At 40.6% G+C, this 16,618-nt stretch overlaps 1 protein-coding gene across 2 annotated transcripts in view; it reads left to right on the plus strand.

Annotated features, from left to right (window-relative positions):
- The window catches only part of ITPRID1 (ITPR interacting domain containing 1), a 95,622-nt gene extending 80,989 nt beyond the window's left edge, over positions 1-14,633 (plus strand). Inside the window, exons 11-15 of one of the 2 annotated variants that reach the window (XM_023186049.1) lie at positions 6,830-6,957; positions 7,697-7,808; positions 8,276-8,441; positions 12,537-12,561; positions 14,582-14,633. In XM_023186049.1, coding sequence (XP_023041817.1) covers positions 6,830-6,957; positions 7,697-7,808; positions 8,276-8,441; positions 12,537-12,561; positions 14,582-14,633 — 483 coding nt within the window. Of the gene's footprint in view, positions 1-6,829; positions 6,958-7,696; positions 7,809-8,275; positions 8,588-12,536; positions 12,562-14,581 lie in introns of those variants that run through there. The other variant, XM_023186050.1, reaches the window with a different exon arrangement.
- Positions 14,634-16,618: the final 1,985 nt, after the last annotated feature.

The following is a 16,618-nucleotide window of genomic DNA, read 5'->3' on the forward strand; positions in this document are numbered from 1 at the left end:
CTATTGCACATAAAACCACTTGTATAGTGAGTTGAAAAGGTGAGGGGGCTCGCACAGAGAACGTAGGTGGAGCAGGGTAAAGTGGAACCATGATTTACTGAGCGCCTACTGTTTAGTGCCTGCAGTTACCTTCCCATTCTCTTAATTCCACAAATATTTAGTGAGTGCCTATGCTGACCATTTTCCATTATGTCATTTAATCTTCATTTTAATCCATTCCATAAATATTTGTTGGGCTCCTAATATATGCCAGGTCCTTCTTCTTTTACAGACAAGAAAACTAGAACTAAGAGAGTTTAAGTAATTATCTCAATGCCTCCTAATGACTAAGTGGGACGTCCAAATTCAGATTCAATTTGAGTAACAGTAAATTGCTTGACACTACAGTCCAAGCAAAGAAGTGTCTGACTTTAAAATATCTAAATCTATAAAGTGTAAAATTAACGTTAGAAAGTGATTATTTGAAAGATAAAACAAATTACTACTTGGCCTTTCAACGTATGAAAATTGCCTTACATAAATGTGATATAAAGAAAGTGATTACAGGAAAGTTTAAATAATTTATCAGATCATTTTTTAATTGCAAGACTACCAGGCATTTGGAATATTTTTATATGAACCTAATATTAGTCAGAGTTGAACAGGTAAGAGAAAGCTTCATTTAGGCATAGTGCTCAGTTCTAGGTATATTCTCCAAAAGTTCAGTGGAAGAAAAGAACAAAACCTAATGTATGCTGGGTCCTTCTTGAGTATTAAAAGACCTTGGTTCAAGCCCTGGATAACAGTAGGGTCGTCATCACCGTAACCATCACCACCACCCACCACCACCATCATCATTATTATCGTCATTATTTACATCATTTGTTGAGGGGATTTTAAATGCCCTAAGTAAATGGTTTTCGACTGGGGATAATTTCTCACCCTTGAACTCCCAGATGACATTTCACGATGTTTAGAAACATTTTTAGTTGCCACAATGGGAAGCGGGTGGTTGCTACTGGCAACGAGTGGGTAGAGGCCAGGAATGCTGAAAAACATCCTAAAATACACAGAACAGCCACCACAACAATGAATTCTTTGGCCCAAAATGTCAACAGTGTCAAGGCTGTAAAACTCAGCTCCAAGAGAATAAACATTTACTCGATCACGTAGTTTGTAAGGGAAAAATGTTAGGGATGAAAGATAGCTGAAGAAGGTGACATTTTGAGAGGCCGTATGGGGGAAAAATATTAAATTCTAGAATTAGGTACTCCAGTTTCCACAAAGAAAGACTGGTTGTTGGTCTAACATAGGAATGCACATCCCGAAGAAAGATTATTTTTCTAATTTACATTTAAGACAAGCATTACAAAGATTTTAAGTCATATTTAGTTTTATATTTTGTTAAAAATAACAAAATTGTGTTCAAAACTCCAGAAGAAATGGTTCTTCTAGACATATCCAATTTCATTCTTTTAGTGTAAATGCTATAGATGTTTATTCCACAATAAGATACTATCTAAATTTTGTTTACATCACCCCTCTTAAAAACAATATAAATAATTTATTGATTGTGTTCAGAAGACAAATAACAAACGTATATTCATAGACTAAGAAGTGAGACATCTATTGCATCAAATTGTCTTTGGGATGTACTATCACTTAATTTATTCCTTAGTATTATAATTAGGTATCTATGGCAACAGCTGTATCTTGAAAAAATAAAAGCTATATCTTGAAAAAAGAAAAATGGCTAACACAGCCTCCCATGACGCAAACTGAAAACACGACCTACCTAATGAGGTTCTTTCATATAGCTGGGGTGCCTGGGACAAATCAGTGCAAATAAAAGAAGTACCAGGGTTGAGAGTGGCTCAAAGGTGGTCCTGACTACAGGTGCCAGAGGGTGTGTAATCCATCAGGCAAACCACAGCATCCAGAGACCATGACTGGTCAGTAGCACAGCCCAGTAAGACCATTAGTGTAAAAGGTTTGAGAGTCTGTGAGGTATTGGGGGTGTCCTGATGAATTTGCAGAAGCACGGTTCTGGGGATTGAAAGTGCGAGTGGGCATCTAGCACCTGGGAGCAGATTCACAGGTAGAAGGATTGCAGCTTCTCAGAGGAAGGTAAGCTGGAAAGAGTAAGAGGTGGCCCTGGGGAAACAGGCACAGGAAGCTAGAGCCAGATTCATCATGGTAAGGACATTATTTAGAATAGGAGTAGAAGATTAAACTTGGGCCAGCTCCAGGGTGACCAAGTGTGGACCCAGCTCTTCTTATTCCTCCTGCCTAGTGTCAAAAGAGGGCTTTGGGTGTGAGTAGCCCCAGCTGTGTGGAGAGATTTGGCAGCCGGAAATAGATGTTCCTCCTGATTTGACACTTTGGCATATCAACACTTCTGCAGAAAACAGGGAGGTTTTGTGGCCCGTTATGCTCAGTAACTATCCTCAGATGTGGGTAGATTTTAAACAAGTAGGAGTTTGAATGGGTGTGAAGGCCACTATCCAAAGGCTTCTAATGCCTTGTCTCCTATTGCCTTCACCTTCTTTCCTCTTAGAATTTGCAATTATACAAAAAAAGGTACTTTTATATCCAGTTGATTTGGCATCATACACCTGCTGAAATGGATGCTATATAAGGTTTTACCAGATGACAATGAATTTCCCTTTATTTACATCCAAAGAAACAGAAAAATACACTCAAAGGAAACAATTCAAACATACATGCATATACGTGTGCATATTTATACTTCTATGCAGGCATCCATATGTCTACAGACACATGTGCTGGAAAGCAAGTAGAAATAGAGGATTGCATTCCTCCAGAAGAGGAGACCACTTAAAGACATTTAAAGCACAAAGAGAACAAGTTATTGCATGCAGCAGCATCTACTGTGAGTGAGCCTGGGTTTGTAAGGCCTGAAAAATGTTCTGAAGAAAATTGGCTTTAAATTAGATGCCAAGTGCTAGACATGGCTAGAAAATTTATTTATGAAAATATTAACAGGAAATAGCTCTTGAACCAAGTGAAGATTATAAGCAGAGATGGACATCTCTTAGAAGACAATGGGAGGCCGGGCATGTTGGCTCACACCTGTAATCCCAACACTTTGGGGAACTGAGGTGGGTGGATCACCTGAGGTTAGGACTTCAAGAACAGCCTAGCCAACATGGCAAAACCCCATCTCCATTAAAAATACAAAAAGAAAAATATAATTAGCTGGGTGTGGTGGTGTGTGCCTATAATCCCAGCTACTCAGAAGGCTGAGGCAAGAGAATCGCTTGAATCTATGAGGCAGAGGCTGCAGTGAGGCAAGATTACGCCACTGCACTCCAGCCTGGGCAACAGAGTGAGTCTCCTTCTCAACAAAAAAAATAAATAAATAAATAAATAAAGATGAAGAAGAAGACAATGGGAGTTCTGAACAAATGTTGAAACTAAGAGCAATTTTACATAAAGGACTTGAAGACTCAAAAACATCCTTATCTTACCCCCCAATATAGCAATAGCAATATATAACACTGTAGAGAAACATTTGAATAATTGATAAATGCCATTTTTGTGGCCTTTTTGGGTTGTCTAGGGTAATGATTTGTTGATGTTGATATAATTAAATTTTCACATATAAGTGAGTTCTTCACAATAATTTATTAATTTAAAAAATGGTTTGTTGGTACAACTAAATTGTTATATGTAGGTAAATTCTTCAGGATAATCTGTCAATTTTAAAAAGTGTTAATTCAAAAAAAATTCCAGAAAATAAAATGAGATCTATCGGAAATAAGATTTCTGAATTTTAGAAGCACTTCCATATTGTTTATGATTTAGTTTTAGAGAAAAATAAAGGTATACAAATAAGGAAAAGTAATATGAGCATATTCAAAGTGAAAATTCATTGTCTTTTGGTGATGGTGCTCTTACCATTGAAGTTGAAGTTTGTTTAAATGGGTTTGGGTCAGTAGAGCAGAACTTGCATTTGGTATGTACGTTATAATCAAGCCTTTATATTGTAAGAAAAAGAAGAAAGAAAAAGAAAAAGAAGGAGGAGGAGGAGAAGAAGAAGAGGAGGAGGAGGAGGAGGAGGAGGAGGAAACATTCAAAACATTCTGTTTTTGAGGGGTTTTATTTATTTATTTTTCTTACCTACAATTTTCTTTATTATGAAATCATTTCTTTACTTATTCTAGGGCTAAAATTTTTTTTCGATATTTCCAAATGACCAGAAGATGGCACCGTTTCAGAATCTTCCGCATCCCTCCCTTCTCAGAGAACAAACACTCCATCAGTTATTCCCAAACCCAAGCACCCCAATCTTATACCTTTCAATCACAAAAGGCTGCCCCAAAATAACTAGATGAGCATAAAATTCAGTGTTTATGATGTTCAGCCTATTTGAGCACCACACTTCCATGACCCTGGCGTCACTGTCCCTAGAACATTGAAGTGAATTTGAACCAGTTGGGAAGTCTTGGTTACCTGATAGGAAGCTACTAGAACCACTCAAACAGCTTTCTGCTGAGGGACAAGCAACTTATCCTTGTGTTCAACTATACTGTGGTCCCTGCTGTGACTCAGATCTTAGAAGAAAAGAAATGAACCAAGAGATTTGGGTTTGAAATCTAAGTGCTACTTTTTGACCACAGACAAGTTAACTAGCCATTCTATGTCAGAACATGTATCTATAACGGATGCCCTTCGTGGTCTCCAAGATCTTTTCTGGTCTTAAGAGCCATAATCTAGCATTCCTGCCAACATCAGTATCGCTTCAGAGATCCCCTAACTGGTTCAAATTCACTCACATTGATGCAAGAGTAATTGGGGAGCTTTACTATGCAAAATATGTTATCCGGTATAAAAATTAGAGGAAAGAATCAAAACCAAACTCCCAAACCAAAATATGGAGAGTTTTCAATGTAAAAACATTACTCTTAGGAAAGTATTTTCATTATGACAATTCTGGTAAAAATAGCCGTCAGGCTGCCAGGATGTTGGCCATGTGGTTTAGAGAGGAAAGGTAAGAAATCTGGGACTTCCTAGAAACAGGGCTAGAGGAGTCCACCTAGCTGTAAGGTTGGTCTCCATGGAAGGAGGAAGAAGAGAAGGTTAAAAAGAGCCAGGCTGCAAAATCAGTTTCCTTGAAAGAACATCACAGAAGCCCCACAGCATGTTCTCTGTTCCCATCTCATTGGCCATTGTCTCTGCAAGGAATGCTAGGAAATATAATTTTTTTAGCTAGACACATGGCTGCCTCTAAAGTATTCTTGTGAACAAGAATAAAAGAGAGAAAGATTGTGAGTAGTCAACTAGCAGCCTCTGCTGAGCTGATTTTGGGAAGGGGTCAAAGCCTGTGGGTCTGACAGAGATGGCTTTAGGGCCCAACAAGCATTAATATTACTCAAATTCAGATGGTTAGTGGCCCTGGAGTTCTGGGTCATGGATTTCAAAGCATGATCCAACCCAGGATGCAAAACAAAGGGGATAGCTGGTAAGAACTCAGCAAGTCATCAGAGTGCTGGCAAATGGACTGGGCTTGGAGGTGCCAAAGGTAAATAGCTTTAGTTAAAGCCATGAAAATAGATTGTGTTCAGTAACTACTGACAGTAGGGGACAAAGCTGAGCTCCACTTCAATTTGTGCAGAGGTGATTTGGGTATTCTAAAGAGAGAATAAGGGAGGGTGGAGAGCAGGGGCTCAGTAGAGCCAGAAAAGTGAAAAAATCACAAAGAATTGGTCCATGTCAATGCCATTAGACCAGCTGTGTTTGTGAGCCAGCAGTGAAGTTAGGATTCTGCCCTCCAAGAGACTGGGGACAGAGGCCCAAACCTTCCAGATGATTACATTTCAAAGGAATGGCTCTCAGGTCCTTGAGAGAGACGCTTATGAGTTGTAAGAAATACATATTTACAATTATAATAAACTTTTAATAAATACTCTCAGAAAGGGCCTATGTCAGGTGTTGGCAAAAGCAAACAGTACATTTTCCTGGCAGCCTTCAGATTTCTCAGGCAGGCTTTTTCATGGGGCATGGGGAGGCTGAGGTCATCCCAGGGACACAGTCCTGGTCTGCTGGAGCCAGACTGGAGGGTGGTCACGTCTGTTAGTGGAGAGTTTCAAAGTTCTTAGGGGCTGCAGAAATATATTTAAATTAGAAAACCAAGGCAAAGGCACAGCCTGAGAGAGAAAGTCAGATTTAAAGGATGACTACATCAGCAGCAATGGGAAGGAATAAAAGGGTAGACGTAGTTCAATTCTAGACTCCAACTCCTGGAGATGACAGGATGCCTAACCTTTGCCTGCCTTCCTCAGAGTGGGCTTGTTCGGTGGATGAAGCTGATCCTGCAGATTCCAACATCCAGGACTGTGACTAAGCAGGACTAAGACTAATAAAAATTATTCTAAGAAGATTTTCTTTAATCAAACACATACCAGCTGAACAGATGTGTTCGATGTTATTGATACTCAGAGTGAGGCAGTAGCCGGCACCAAAGTTAAACAAGATTAAACAGACTCAACTTCTCACAAACCCTTATGCTGGCCCTTCCCCTCCTCTCTTCTACCTACATCCTTGCATCCCTACATCACCTAGGCATCCAGAATGCCTTCCAGCCTCTGGGACATAATGATTGTCACCCAAAGGCCACCCAACAACAGCTGCCCTTCTGTCCCAGATGAGCACTGTCACTAGTTGTTTTGTGAACCCAAACATTGGGCTTTTCCTATTCCCCTTAAATTAGCAGTAGGGCCTGTTTGCGAAAAAAGTGAGCTCAAATGGGAAGACAGGCTCCACCATGGTGAGCTCTTTCAGAAGATCGGAAAGGACTTTCTTCTCAGTTCTTCCTCATTGTTCTCAGTGCACAGTCCATGAGATGGAAGCCATGAAGACGATATGCCAGAGTTTCCGGGAGTATTTAGAGGAAATTGAACAGCACCTTATGGGACAGCAGGCCCTCTTTTCCAGGGACATGTCAGAGGAGGAAAGGTAATTACCTAAGGGAGCCATAAAAGTAAGTACCAGCCCACACACCTGGAGCAAGGAAGGTAATCAGGGCAGGACAGATGAGCACCCTGGAGCAGAGCTAATGAGAAACCGGCCAGCTTTTCCTTTGCTTTCATGCTCTTGTTCTTGCTTTCTCTGTGGGAGTCTGTGAGAGCCATTTGCTAGATAGCAATACTTATTCTTTAAGTCAAGGGCTATTTGAGAAGGTCAAAAGGCAGGCAGTCAGGGGCATTGCCAGCAGGATGTCTTTAATCAATGGGATGGGGCTCGTGCAAATGCAAATGTGAGGAGTTATAGGAGTTTCGAAAATCTGCATTATTTTCACATAGATTGAAAACACATCCCAAAAGTAGATTAGTCATTCATTGCCTGGGGCTGGGGATGGAAATCGGGTTTAACTGTAAAGGGAGGGGCATACAGGTTCTTCTTGGGGAAATAGAAGTGTTTTAAAACTGGATAGTGGTGATGATTACACAATTTGGTAAATTTATTAAAAATTATTAAATTGTGCTCTTAAAACAAGGGAACTATGTTATACTGCAATAGAGTTTTATGTTTTTTTAAAGAAGACAACCTTAGTAATGTCTGCAACTGACACAAATAAAGATGACATTCTCTTTTAAGAAACTGCAAAGGAAGAACCTATATTATGAGGAGACAATGCAAGAGTGCACCTGGGAAGGATTGTTAAATTTGGTTGTTTTCTATTATTTACTTGCAGGGAGGAGGCCGAGCAACTGCAAATGTTACGTGAGGCCCTGAGGCAGCAGGTGGCAGAGTTGGAATTTCAGTTAGGACACCGGGCTCAGCAAATCAGAGAAGGGATTTTACTGGTATGGGTGATGGGGTGTGGAGTTTGACTGTCTCCAGCCTACCACATGAGAGGTGCATTAAATGAGAAACCCGATTGTGCAATCATTTCAGAATCTAGGTTTACATGCCAACGCCTTCATTTTAAGTATACAGAGAAGTACTCTGGTTTGCTCAAGGGTCCACAGCCAGCTGATGGTGATTCTGCATCAGAATCCAGTTCACTTGTCATGCCAATCTTCCCCCTGCCCTGTGCATCATGCAGAAGTCTTATTAGCCCATTTTCCAAATAAGAATAAGAATCACAGGCACAGTGAAGCTCATCTTTGGAGCCAATATAAGCTAAGTCACTATCAGAATCTGCTGCTGGCTCAAAGAGCCCATTTTAGAGAATTGACTACCTCATAATGCCTAGCTCATAAGTTTAAGTAAGCTGTTTGGTGCCAATGTGATGTGCTGTTTACTCTTTTTCCTCTTGTTTTCCTTTTAGCAGCTGGAGGTTCTCACAGCAGAGCCACCTGAACACTACTCAAATCTGCATCAATGTAACTGGATAGAAGAAAGCAATGGCCAGACTTCATGTTCTAAAATCCACCCAGGCATGAACCCAAGGACTGTCTTTCCTCCCAGTGATGGCCAGCAAGCTCCCTGTTCAGGTGGGACCCAGTTGGCTGCCTTCACTCCACCCACCTTGGAGAACAGCACCAGGATGTCTCCTTCATCATCAGCTTGTGCAAAGTTAGGTCCAACCCCTTTGTCAAATTGTCCTATTGGAGAAAAGGATACAGATGTCTTCCTCTAGATTAGAGCAGGTTTGATAACCTTCATACAAAAATGTAAAGGTCCAGAACAGATGTAGCAAGGAAATGTCAATTTTCCCCAAGGAGAAGGGTCTGCCAACCCATTGTCAGCTGTAGCGTTCATATTCTACCCATGGTTAAACCCAAGAGGAGTTTAGAATACTTTAATATTCATTCAATATAGAATAACTGATCACCTAGTCTGTGCCTGGCACAGAGTATGCAGCAGTGACTAAATAGCATTCGATCTCTGCCCTGCTGGAACTTATAGTGTGGTGGGGGAGATAGAATTGCAAACAAAAAGTATCTGAGACAGATCTCAGTCAACATAGAAGTTTATTTTGCCAAGGTTAAGGATATACACCCAGAAGACAGGTCTGTGCCTTTCTCCAAAGATGGTTTTGAGGACTTCAGCATTTAGCGGGAAAAGAGCTGCTAATGGGGAAAGAGGAAGACATTTTTAAAAGGTGTGGGTACATAAGCGGCAAACACTCGCCTTCTTTTGGGTCCAATCAGCTTTTCTCTATGTGAGAGGGGGAAGAGGAACAGTCGCTTATGCATTCATCTAGCTCAGTGGATCTGCACTTTTACAGAAGGTAAAATAAACATAGGGCAGAGGAAGCAATCAGATATGCATTTGTCTCGGGGGAGCAGAGGGATGGCTTTGAGTCCTGTTCTTTGTCCTGCACCTGCAAAGGGAAGCTATCAATGTACTTTTTCAGGTTAAAATTCAACAGAACTGTTTTAGACTAAAGATTTTAGGACCCACAAGGAGTTTCCCAGTGGGCAAATTGTGAGGGAGGTATGTAGCTTTTAAAAAAATCTTTGTAGCTATCTCATTTAGAAAGAAAATGGGAGGCAGGTTGCCTGATGCAGCTCCCAGCTTGACTTTTCCCTTTTACTTCACAATGTTGGGGTCCTGAGGTTTATTTTCCTTTCACAGAATATAACATGTACATACATTTATTGTTAAAAATTCTGAAGGAAATAACAAGGTTTTATGAAAGAGAACACAGAAAGAAGCACGATTTAGATTAATGTTCAGACAGTCCTGGTTGAGGAAGTAACAACAGAAGGAAGGAGGATCCGGGCCTCAGAGGTACCAGACTGTCCAAAACTCTCCAGTCAGGCAGCCGGTGGGAGTACCGATGAAGCACCTACTGTGTGCAGACCACTTTTCTAGTGCTGGAGACAGTCATAAATAAGACAGATGGACTTTCTACTCAGAAAGAGTTGGATGAAGAGTAAGACCGAAAACAAACAAACAAAACCCAACAAGCAAATAATTACAATCCTGAAAAGAGCCTCAGAAGACAGTGTGATAATATTGCAAAGGGAGATGTGGCGTGAAACTGTACTGCATTTGTCAGGGTACTTGTGGAAGGGGAGGCTGTTTGGGTAAGACCTGAATGGTGAGGAAATGGAAGCCAAGTGCAATTTTGCAAAAGAACATTCAAAGCAGAAGCAATGGAAAGCTAACAGGCCACCAGATGTAGAGATAGCCAGTGCTGCTGAGTGTGGTGGGGCATGGGGATGGAGGGAGGGAAAGGCTGAGAGGGGGTCGGGCAGACTATAGGCCATGGCCAAGTCTTGGCACCTGAATCCTTTTTCCAAGGGTAATGGAAAGCCACTGTAGGTTTTAAGCAGAGTCATCATATAATCTGATTTATGGTTTAAAGTCATGCTGGCTGCTTTATGGAGAAAGCATCCCTGGGGGCCTAAAGCGAGGCAGAGTGCCCAGCTAGGAGGCTGTTGCTGTCATCCCCGAGGTGAGAAGCAAATGTCCTCAAGTTGCTTCTATCCAGCCTTGGAAGTTTGTGAGGCTCCCACCCCAGTGGAAATGCAGGGAATGGCACACAAAGGCCAGAGGCACTAGGTCTCTAAGGAATGGGGAATAGATGCAGAATGGAATAGTCATGAAAAGTTGCTAGGAAAAGTAATGCCATGAGGGAAGTTTATAATTTGTATGAAAAGATGGTCAAAGGAGAGGTCACTTCCTAGCAAGTAACCTCAGAAACTAATTCTATTGAAACCACCCACTACTCAAAACCATCTCACATCCTGTTTGCACTCTTCCTCTTCCTTGCTTTTTGGAAAGTCTTTGACTCAGTGGGGCCTTGCTACCTTTGGGACACCACATTATTTTACCCATGGACTTACATCCTCAGAGTGTGGACACCACCGTTCTGTCCTGAATTCTCTTTTCTTTCTCCATTCCTCTGTCCTCAGCATATACACAGACTCTCCAAGCATCTATGAGCCTGATTCCCAGCTCTCTCCAGTATCCCAGCCCAGCATTTCCTACTGTCCACATGACATTTTGACATGGAAGACTTGGCTGTATGTCTCACTCGTAGCTAAAGCTGACCTGGTCATTGCCCTGACTCAGTTCATCTTCCTGATCCTCTCCGTCGGTGGCACAGCCTTTCTCCTTGCTGCAGGCTCAGTGCCACAGTGTGCATTGTCTCCTGCCCCTCTACCCTGCCCCGCTCAGTTGGTCAATGACCACACCAGTGGTGAGTGTACTACCAAAAAATAACCTTCCAGAAGTCCCCTCAGAACCAATTGCCTGGCGACAGTGCAACATAGGTGCCGTCTAACAGCCTCCAGCCGCTTTCTCTCCAAACTGCACTGGCCTCTGCCAGATTGGGCTCCTTCAGCCACCAAGTGGGTCATATTTCCCGGACCTACAGTGAATACCCAGAAAGTACTTTTAGAATATCCCAGAGAATGAGAGAGAAATCACAGGATCATACTTCCCAGAGCAGCCTTCCACCAGAAATGAAAATCCAGGCCCTGGAGTTATTATGCTCCTCTCCTCGCATCCCACTGCCTCATTCATTTTTGCTACATCCGCATCTTGGCTTCTATATCATGGCTCAGCTTTCAGCCAAATTGACTCCTGATGCATTGCATTTCTGCCTTCAAATCATTTCCCTTGCTAAACTCCTAAGCTTTTTACTCTTTACCCAGATCTGGCTTTTGACCTCCCCTTCTCCATGTAGACTCCAAGCTCTCATGCAGTTTCTCCCTTGCTCCTTCCCTGTAACGCCTACGGAATGAAAAGGAACACCTGGCTCTAGGATGTCCCTCACCTGGCAGCCATCTGCTTTACCAGTCTCATTTCCTGCTCTGCCCTCAGATGAATCTCCAATTCTATTCCCCTAAACCACCTCATGTGTTCCTGCTCCCTCTCCTTTGCGAAACAAATGAAGTATCTCCCCAGTAAGCCCTAGGGCAGACCCCATCTCCTGCACAGGCTTTCCTTGATGATCTGTGGCAGAAGCGATCCTTATTTTTTGAAACTCCTATATCGCTTTGTTTTTTTGTTAGGACACTGAAAACCTCCTGTCTTGTGTTACCATTATCCATGTAGGTCATATCTTCTCCAGTAAACTTAAAGCTACCTGAGGACTGTGCAGCACCCAATACCCCGTGTTTAAGAGAGACTATCTGGATGAAAGTACAGACTCCTTTCTTTATCATGTGTGATCTCGGGCACTTCCTCTCTTCACCCTAGTTTCTTCCTCTGTGAAATAGGGAGAAGAAAAACAACACAGAGTTGTTGGACAGAATAAATACAGTGAATCCTGTGCAATATTTAATCCAATGCCCATCACATAGTAAGTGCTCAATGCATGTTGGCTGTTATTACAAGTGCACGTACCAAGAACTCAATAAATGCTAACTGAAATTACTGTCTTCCTTCTGTTGAAAACAACTCTGTTGGCAAAGTACTTTATGCACAAAGAATATTACCTACTGCTTGATGAATGAATGAGATGAGGATAAATTATCAGTCTCAGGAGACAATGAAGAGAATGAATTGGCTATGGTAGAAGCAAGGTTATATGTTGTAGAAGGAACTGAGTTTAGATTGTAAAAAAGTACTTATTTTGGATGGTTTTGACATCAGAAAGATGACTTCATATGTGATGGAGGAGGGAAAAGATCATTTATTATCTTCTGATGAAGAGTAGCAAATGGAACAAAGGTCTCCAAACATTTAATGGTATTTCCTGGTTTACTCTCCTAATTCTCCAAAAAAGTGCACAGAAGGGAAATCAAAATGTAGAGAGGCTGCTCTATCCCACCCAGGACCTTTGCTGTCTTCTGTGCATGATGAACAATGTTTGCTGATGCTGCCTCCAAATACCACCCCCGATTCTCAGGCCTTCATGCTCAAACTGAATTACACCACTGGCTTTCCTGGTTTGTGTAATAAATGTGTGTGTACACACACACACTATATACATATATATGTACACACACATATACTATATACATATCTATACACACACATATACTATATACATATATATATACACACACACATATATACACACACATATGAATGCATACACATATAAATATGTATGTGTATGTATCTCTATGTGCAGGCACACACATGCACACACACACACACACACAAAACCTACTGGTTCTGTTTCCCTGGGAAACTCTGACTAATACAGTAAGGAAGAGCTAAGATATAGGGAGACTATCCTACAAAAATACATACTGAGTCCTGCAGTTTATTACTAGTAAGAAGCAACTGAGCTCTGGGGTTAAATTCAGGATTTGGGGCTTAAATCCAACTCCATTACTTATTTGTCTCGGATAAAGTATGTAACTTCCCTAAGCCTCAGTGTCATCACCTGTAATTTAACAGAGTTAATGTATACAGAGCCCTTTACAGCAAGCCTGGAACATGGTTAGTGCTTAGCAAATGGTAGTACTATGATGGTTAGGATGGTGATGATAGTAACAAGAGTAGTAACAATTTCTTGAATGTCTACCTACAGGCAAGGGACAGGGCTAAGTGCCTTATTTGCATTATCACTTATCTTCACAACAATCCTGAAAAGTGGGAATTAATCTACCCACATATACACTCACACATACATACACGCACACTCATTCAAAAAGACTGTAAGTTGTCTAAGCTCTGGCAACTATTAAGAGATTGAGTTGACTCTCTGATTTCTTGATTTGTTAAATCAATGGTTTGTCATGGCTTTGCCAAGCTTTGGGGCTTATGTGGTGCCTACTGCTAGGCCCAAGTCAACCAGAGGAGTCCTGCTTCTGTCTGCATTATACATTGAACATTAGCAGAAATTTATTTAAAAAAAAAAAAAGATCTCATTGCTATAGAAAAGTTTGAAAAATACTGCACTGTGCTAATTGCATCTGATGCTTGCAGTCAGGTACCGGTTCTGAGTCGCTTTCATACAAGGAGATGAGTTCTGCCACATAGGAATCCTTTTAAACCACCATCCTAGCAACTCTTAGCTTACTACTACTTGCCCACTGCCAAGAATAATGACAAGAGTCCTTTTGCCGTTCTGTAATCTTACTGTTCCATTATGAAGTCCCAAGATCCTGTATTCCCTTTTTTGTCTTATGCATTGACCATATTCAAGATGAGTATATTCAGGAAAATCCAGATCACATATTTGAAAATAAATGGTATCATTGTACTAAATATTTGCAGAAAGTTAACATAGCAAACCTTTTAGTTATGAGACCAAACTCAAGTTTAGAGTCATCTCATTTAAATGGAAATGAAAAAGAAGACAAAGTAAAGTCACACTATGTGATTATTTTCAAATTTAGAAATTAGCCAAGGGAAAATGTGGCCCCTTCTACATTAAAGCACAGGGTCCTACCCTGTATTAATTTCATTCCATCCAGATTCCATTTCAGTATTCAGAGCCAAAAGCGTTGAATAGGTAGGATCAATTTGAGAAACAATACTTGGAAACTCAAGTCACATCTTTTCCTTGATTTCGTTACGCACAAGTGAAGACCCAAGTTACATCATGGAGACAAAAAGATGAAACCTTGAAGCTTGCTCTGAACCACAGTGTATGCATAGGCCATGTAGATTCGTTTTTTAGCCCACAGAAAAATATTCCCCAGAAAAATGTCGCATTAGGTTTTGTTTATTTAGCAGATATTCTCTTATAAGTGAATTATTGTCTGCAGAGCTGGAGCCCTTTTATTTTTTCTTCAAAAGCAAATAATTCCGCTAAAGATGAAAAATAAAATCAAAAGACTTTCTGAAGACACAAGACTCTGGTCTGTTGTAATTGTTTTTTCTTTGTTGAGAAAATAATCAGTTTTCAGGGTGTAACACAAGTCAAACAAATAGAACATTTGTAAAGAGGTTAGAGGATCGAAGTGGTGTCCCTTTGAGAGAAAAATTTCAGAGTATTTTCATGTGGAATGGTGAGTTGCATATATAATTTCAAATTGTAATTTAAAACAACAAATAGTTCATGATGTACAAGAATTGTAGGTTATTAAAAGCCTTGTTAAATTGTTTTTCTTGAAAATTGAGAGAACAGGAACAGAAGCCAAAATATGGATGGCACCCTTCTCTAACCCACACTCAGCCTCTAATTGCCTAATCTTAAAACACTGGCAGATCAGAGGTTGGTAGGGGGTGCTTCCTCTCAGAATCTGTCCCCAATTAAGTAAAGAAAGAACCCTTCACATCAAGAACGATTTCAGATCATAAGAATCAATTGAAGATTTTCCCTTTTTGAGTATTTTAAGAACTCAATGCCATCCAATGCTGCTAATCCCCTCCAAAACTCAGAGCCAAACCTTATCTTCATTCACAAGGAAAATGAAATAAAACATATCCTCAGTGTATAAATGCTTTCTTCATTCCCATGGTCATCTAGTAATTGCTTATTTGCTCACGGCAATCTACCAAAGTCACAAGGTATCTATATTTTTCTTTTTAAAAACTGAAAGTATTTGGGGATATTTTATGACTGTGTAGTTGATAGGATTTAAGAAATAATGTTTCTGGTATTCTCTATCCCCAAAACTGTGTGTGTGTGTGTGTGTGTGTGTGTGTGTGTGTGTGTGTGTGTGTATTTAAAGTCACTTGTTTCTACTTTGGATAATTTATATCCTTCTATGGACATGGATAGGCATTTGTCAAACACATTGCTTTGTTAGCAACTCCTATGAATAAAATGAATAATTTACTTATATTTTGTGTTACACGCTGTGCTGAAAGCTGTTGAAACTTGTGAACTTCATATTGTTTTGAGGAGTACATTGACACTGATACACTGGAAGGTGATATTTCCTGCCTGGGGCAGCAGCAGCACTCTGATTCCTGCCCAGCCTCACTCTTTCCCTGTCTGTCCCACACAGCCCCAAACTCCACCAACCTCTCTGCTTCTTCTTCTGCCCCCAGTGGAGGCTTCAGGGCCAAATAGTGCAATGGGTAGACTAGGCTATTTGTTCGTCACTTGGTCACTGTATGTGTAGACTTTTGTATCTTGTTTCAGAAAACAATTCCCTACTCTCCATTTAATCTGAATAAATGTAGAGTCATACATTTGCTTTCTCTGAAAATTCATTATTAAAATAGGGGTGTTCCTTGAAACTTCAGTTCCTTTTCTTGTAGTTTGGTGATCTGCTTCTGAAAAGCTCTATATTGCAAGAAAACTTTGTGTAGCCTTCTGCAAAACACTCAAATCATGTAGAGCTATAGCAGAAACTTCCAACTCTATTTTATTCACCTTTTAGCTTTCATAACGTCTGATAATAACAGTACCTAGCTGATATGGTTTGGCTGTGTCCCCACCCAAATCTCATCTTGAATTGTAGTTCCCATAATCCCCACATGTCATGGAGGGGCCCGGTGGGAGGTTAATTTAATTATGGGTGTGGTTGTCCTCATGTCGTTCTCATGATAGTGAGTGAGTTCTCATGAAATCTCATTATGGTTTTATAAGAGGCATTTCCCCCTTTTGTTTGGCACCTCTCCTTGCTGCCACCATATGAAGAAGGACATGTTTGCTTCGCCTTCCACCATGATTGTAAGTTTCGTGAGGCCTCTCTGGTCTTGCTGAACTGTGAGTCAATTAAACCTCTTTCCTTCATAAATTAACCAGTCTTGGCTATGTCTTTATTAGCAGCCTGAGAACAGACTAATACACTAGCCCATTGTCACTTTTCTATAAATGCTTATTAAAATGATTTCTAAAAACTGCTTTTCTGTCTAT

This window comes from Piliocolobus tephrosceles, chromosome 8, assembly GCF_002776525.5.
Source record: "Piliocolobus tephrosceles isolate RC106 chromosome 8, ASM277652v3, whole genome shotgun sequence".
NCBI classification, from domain to species: domain Eukaryota; kingdom Metazoa; phylum Chordata; class Mammalia; order Primates; family Cercopithecidae; genus Piliocolobus; species Piliocolobus tephrosceles.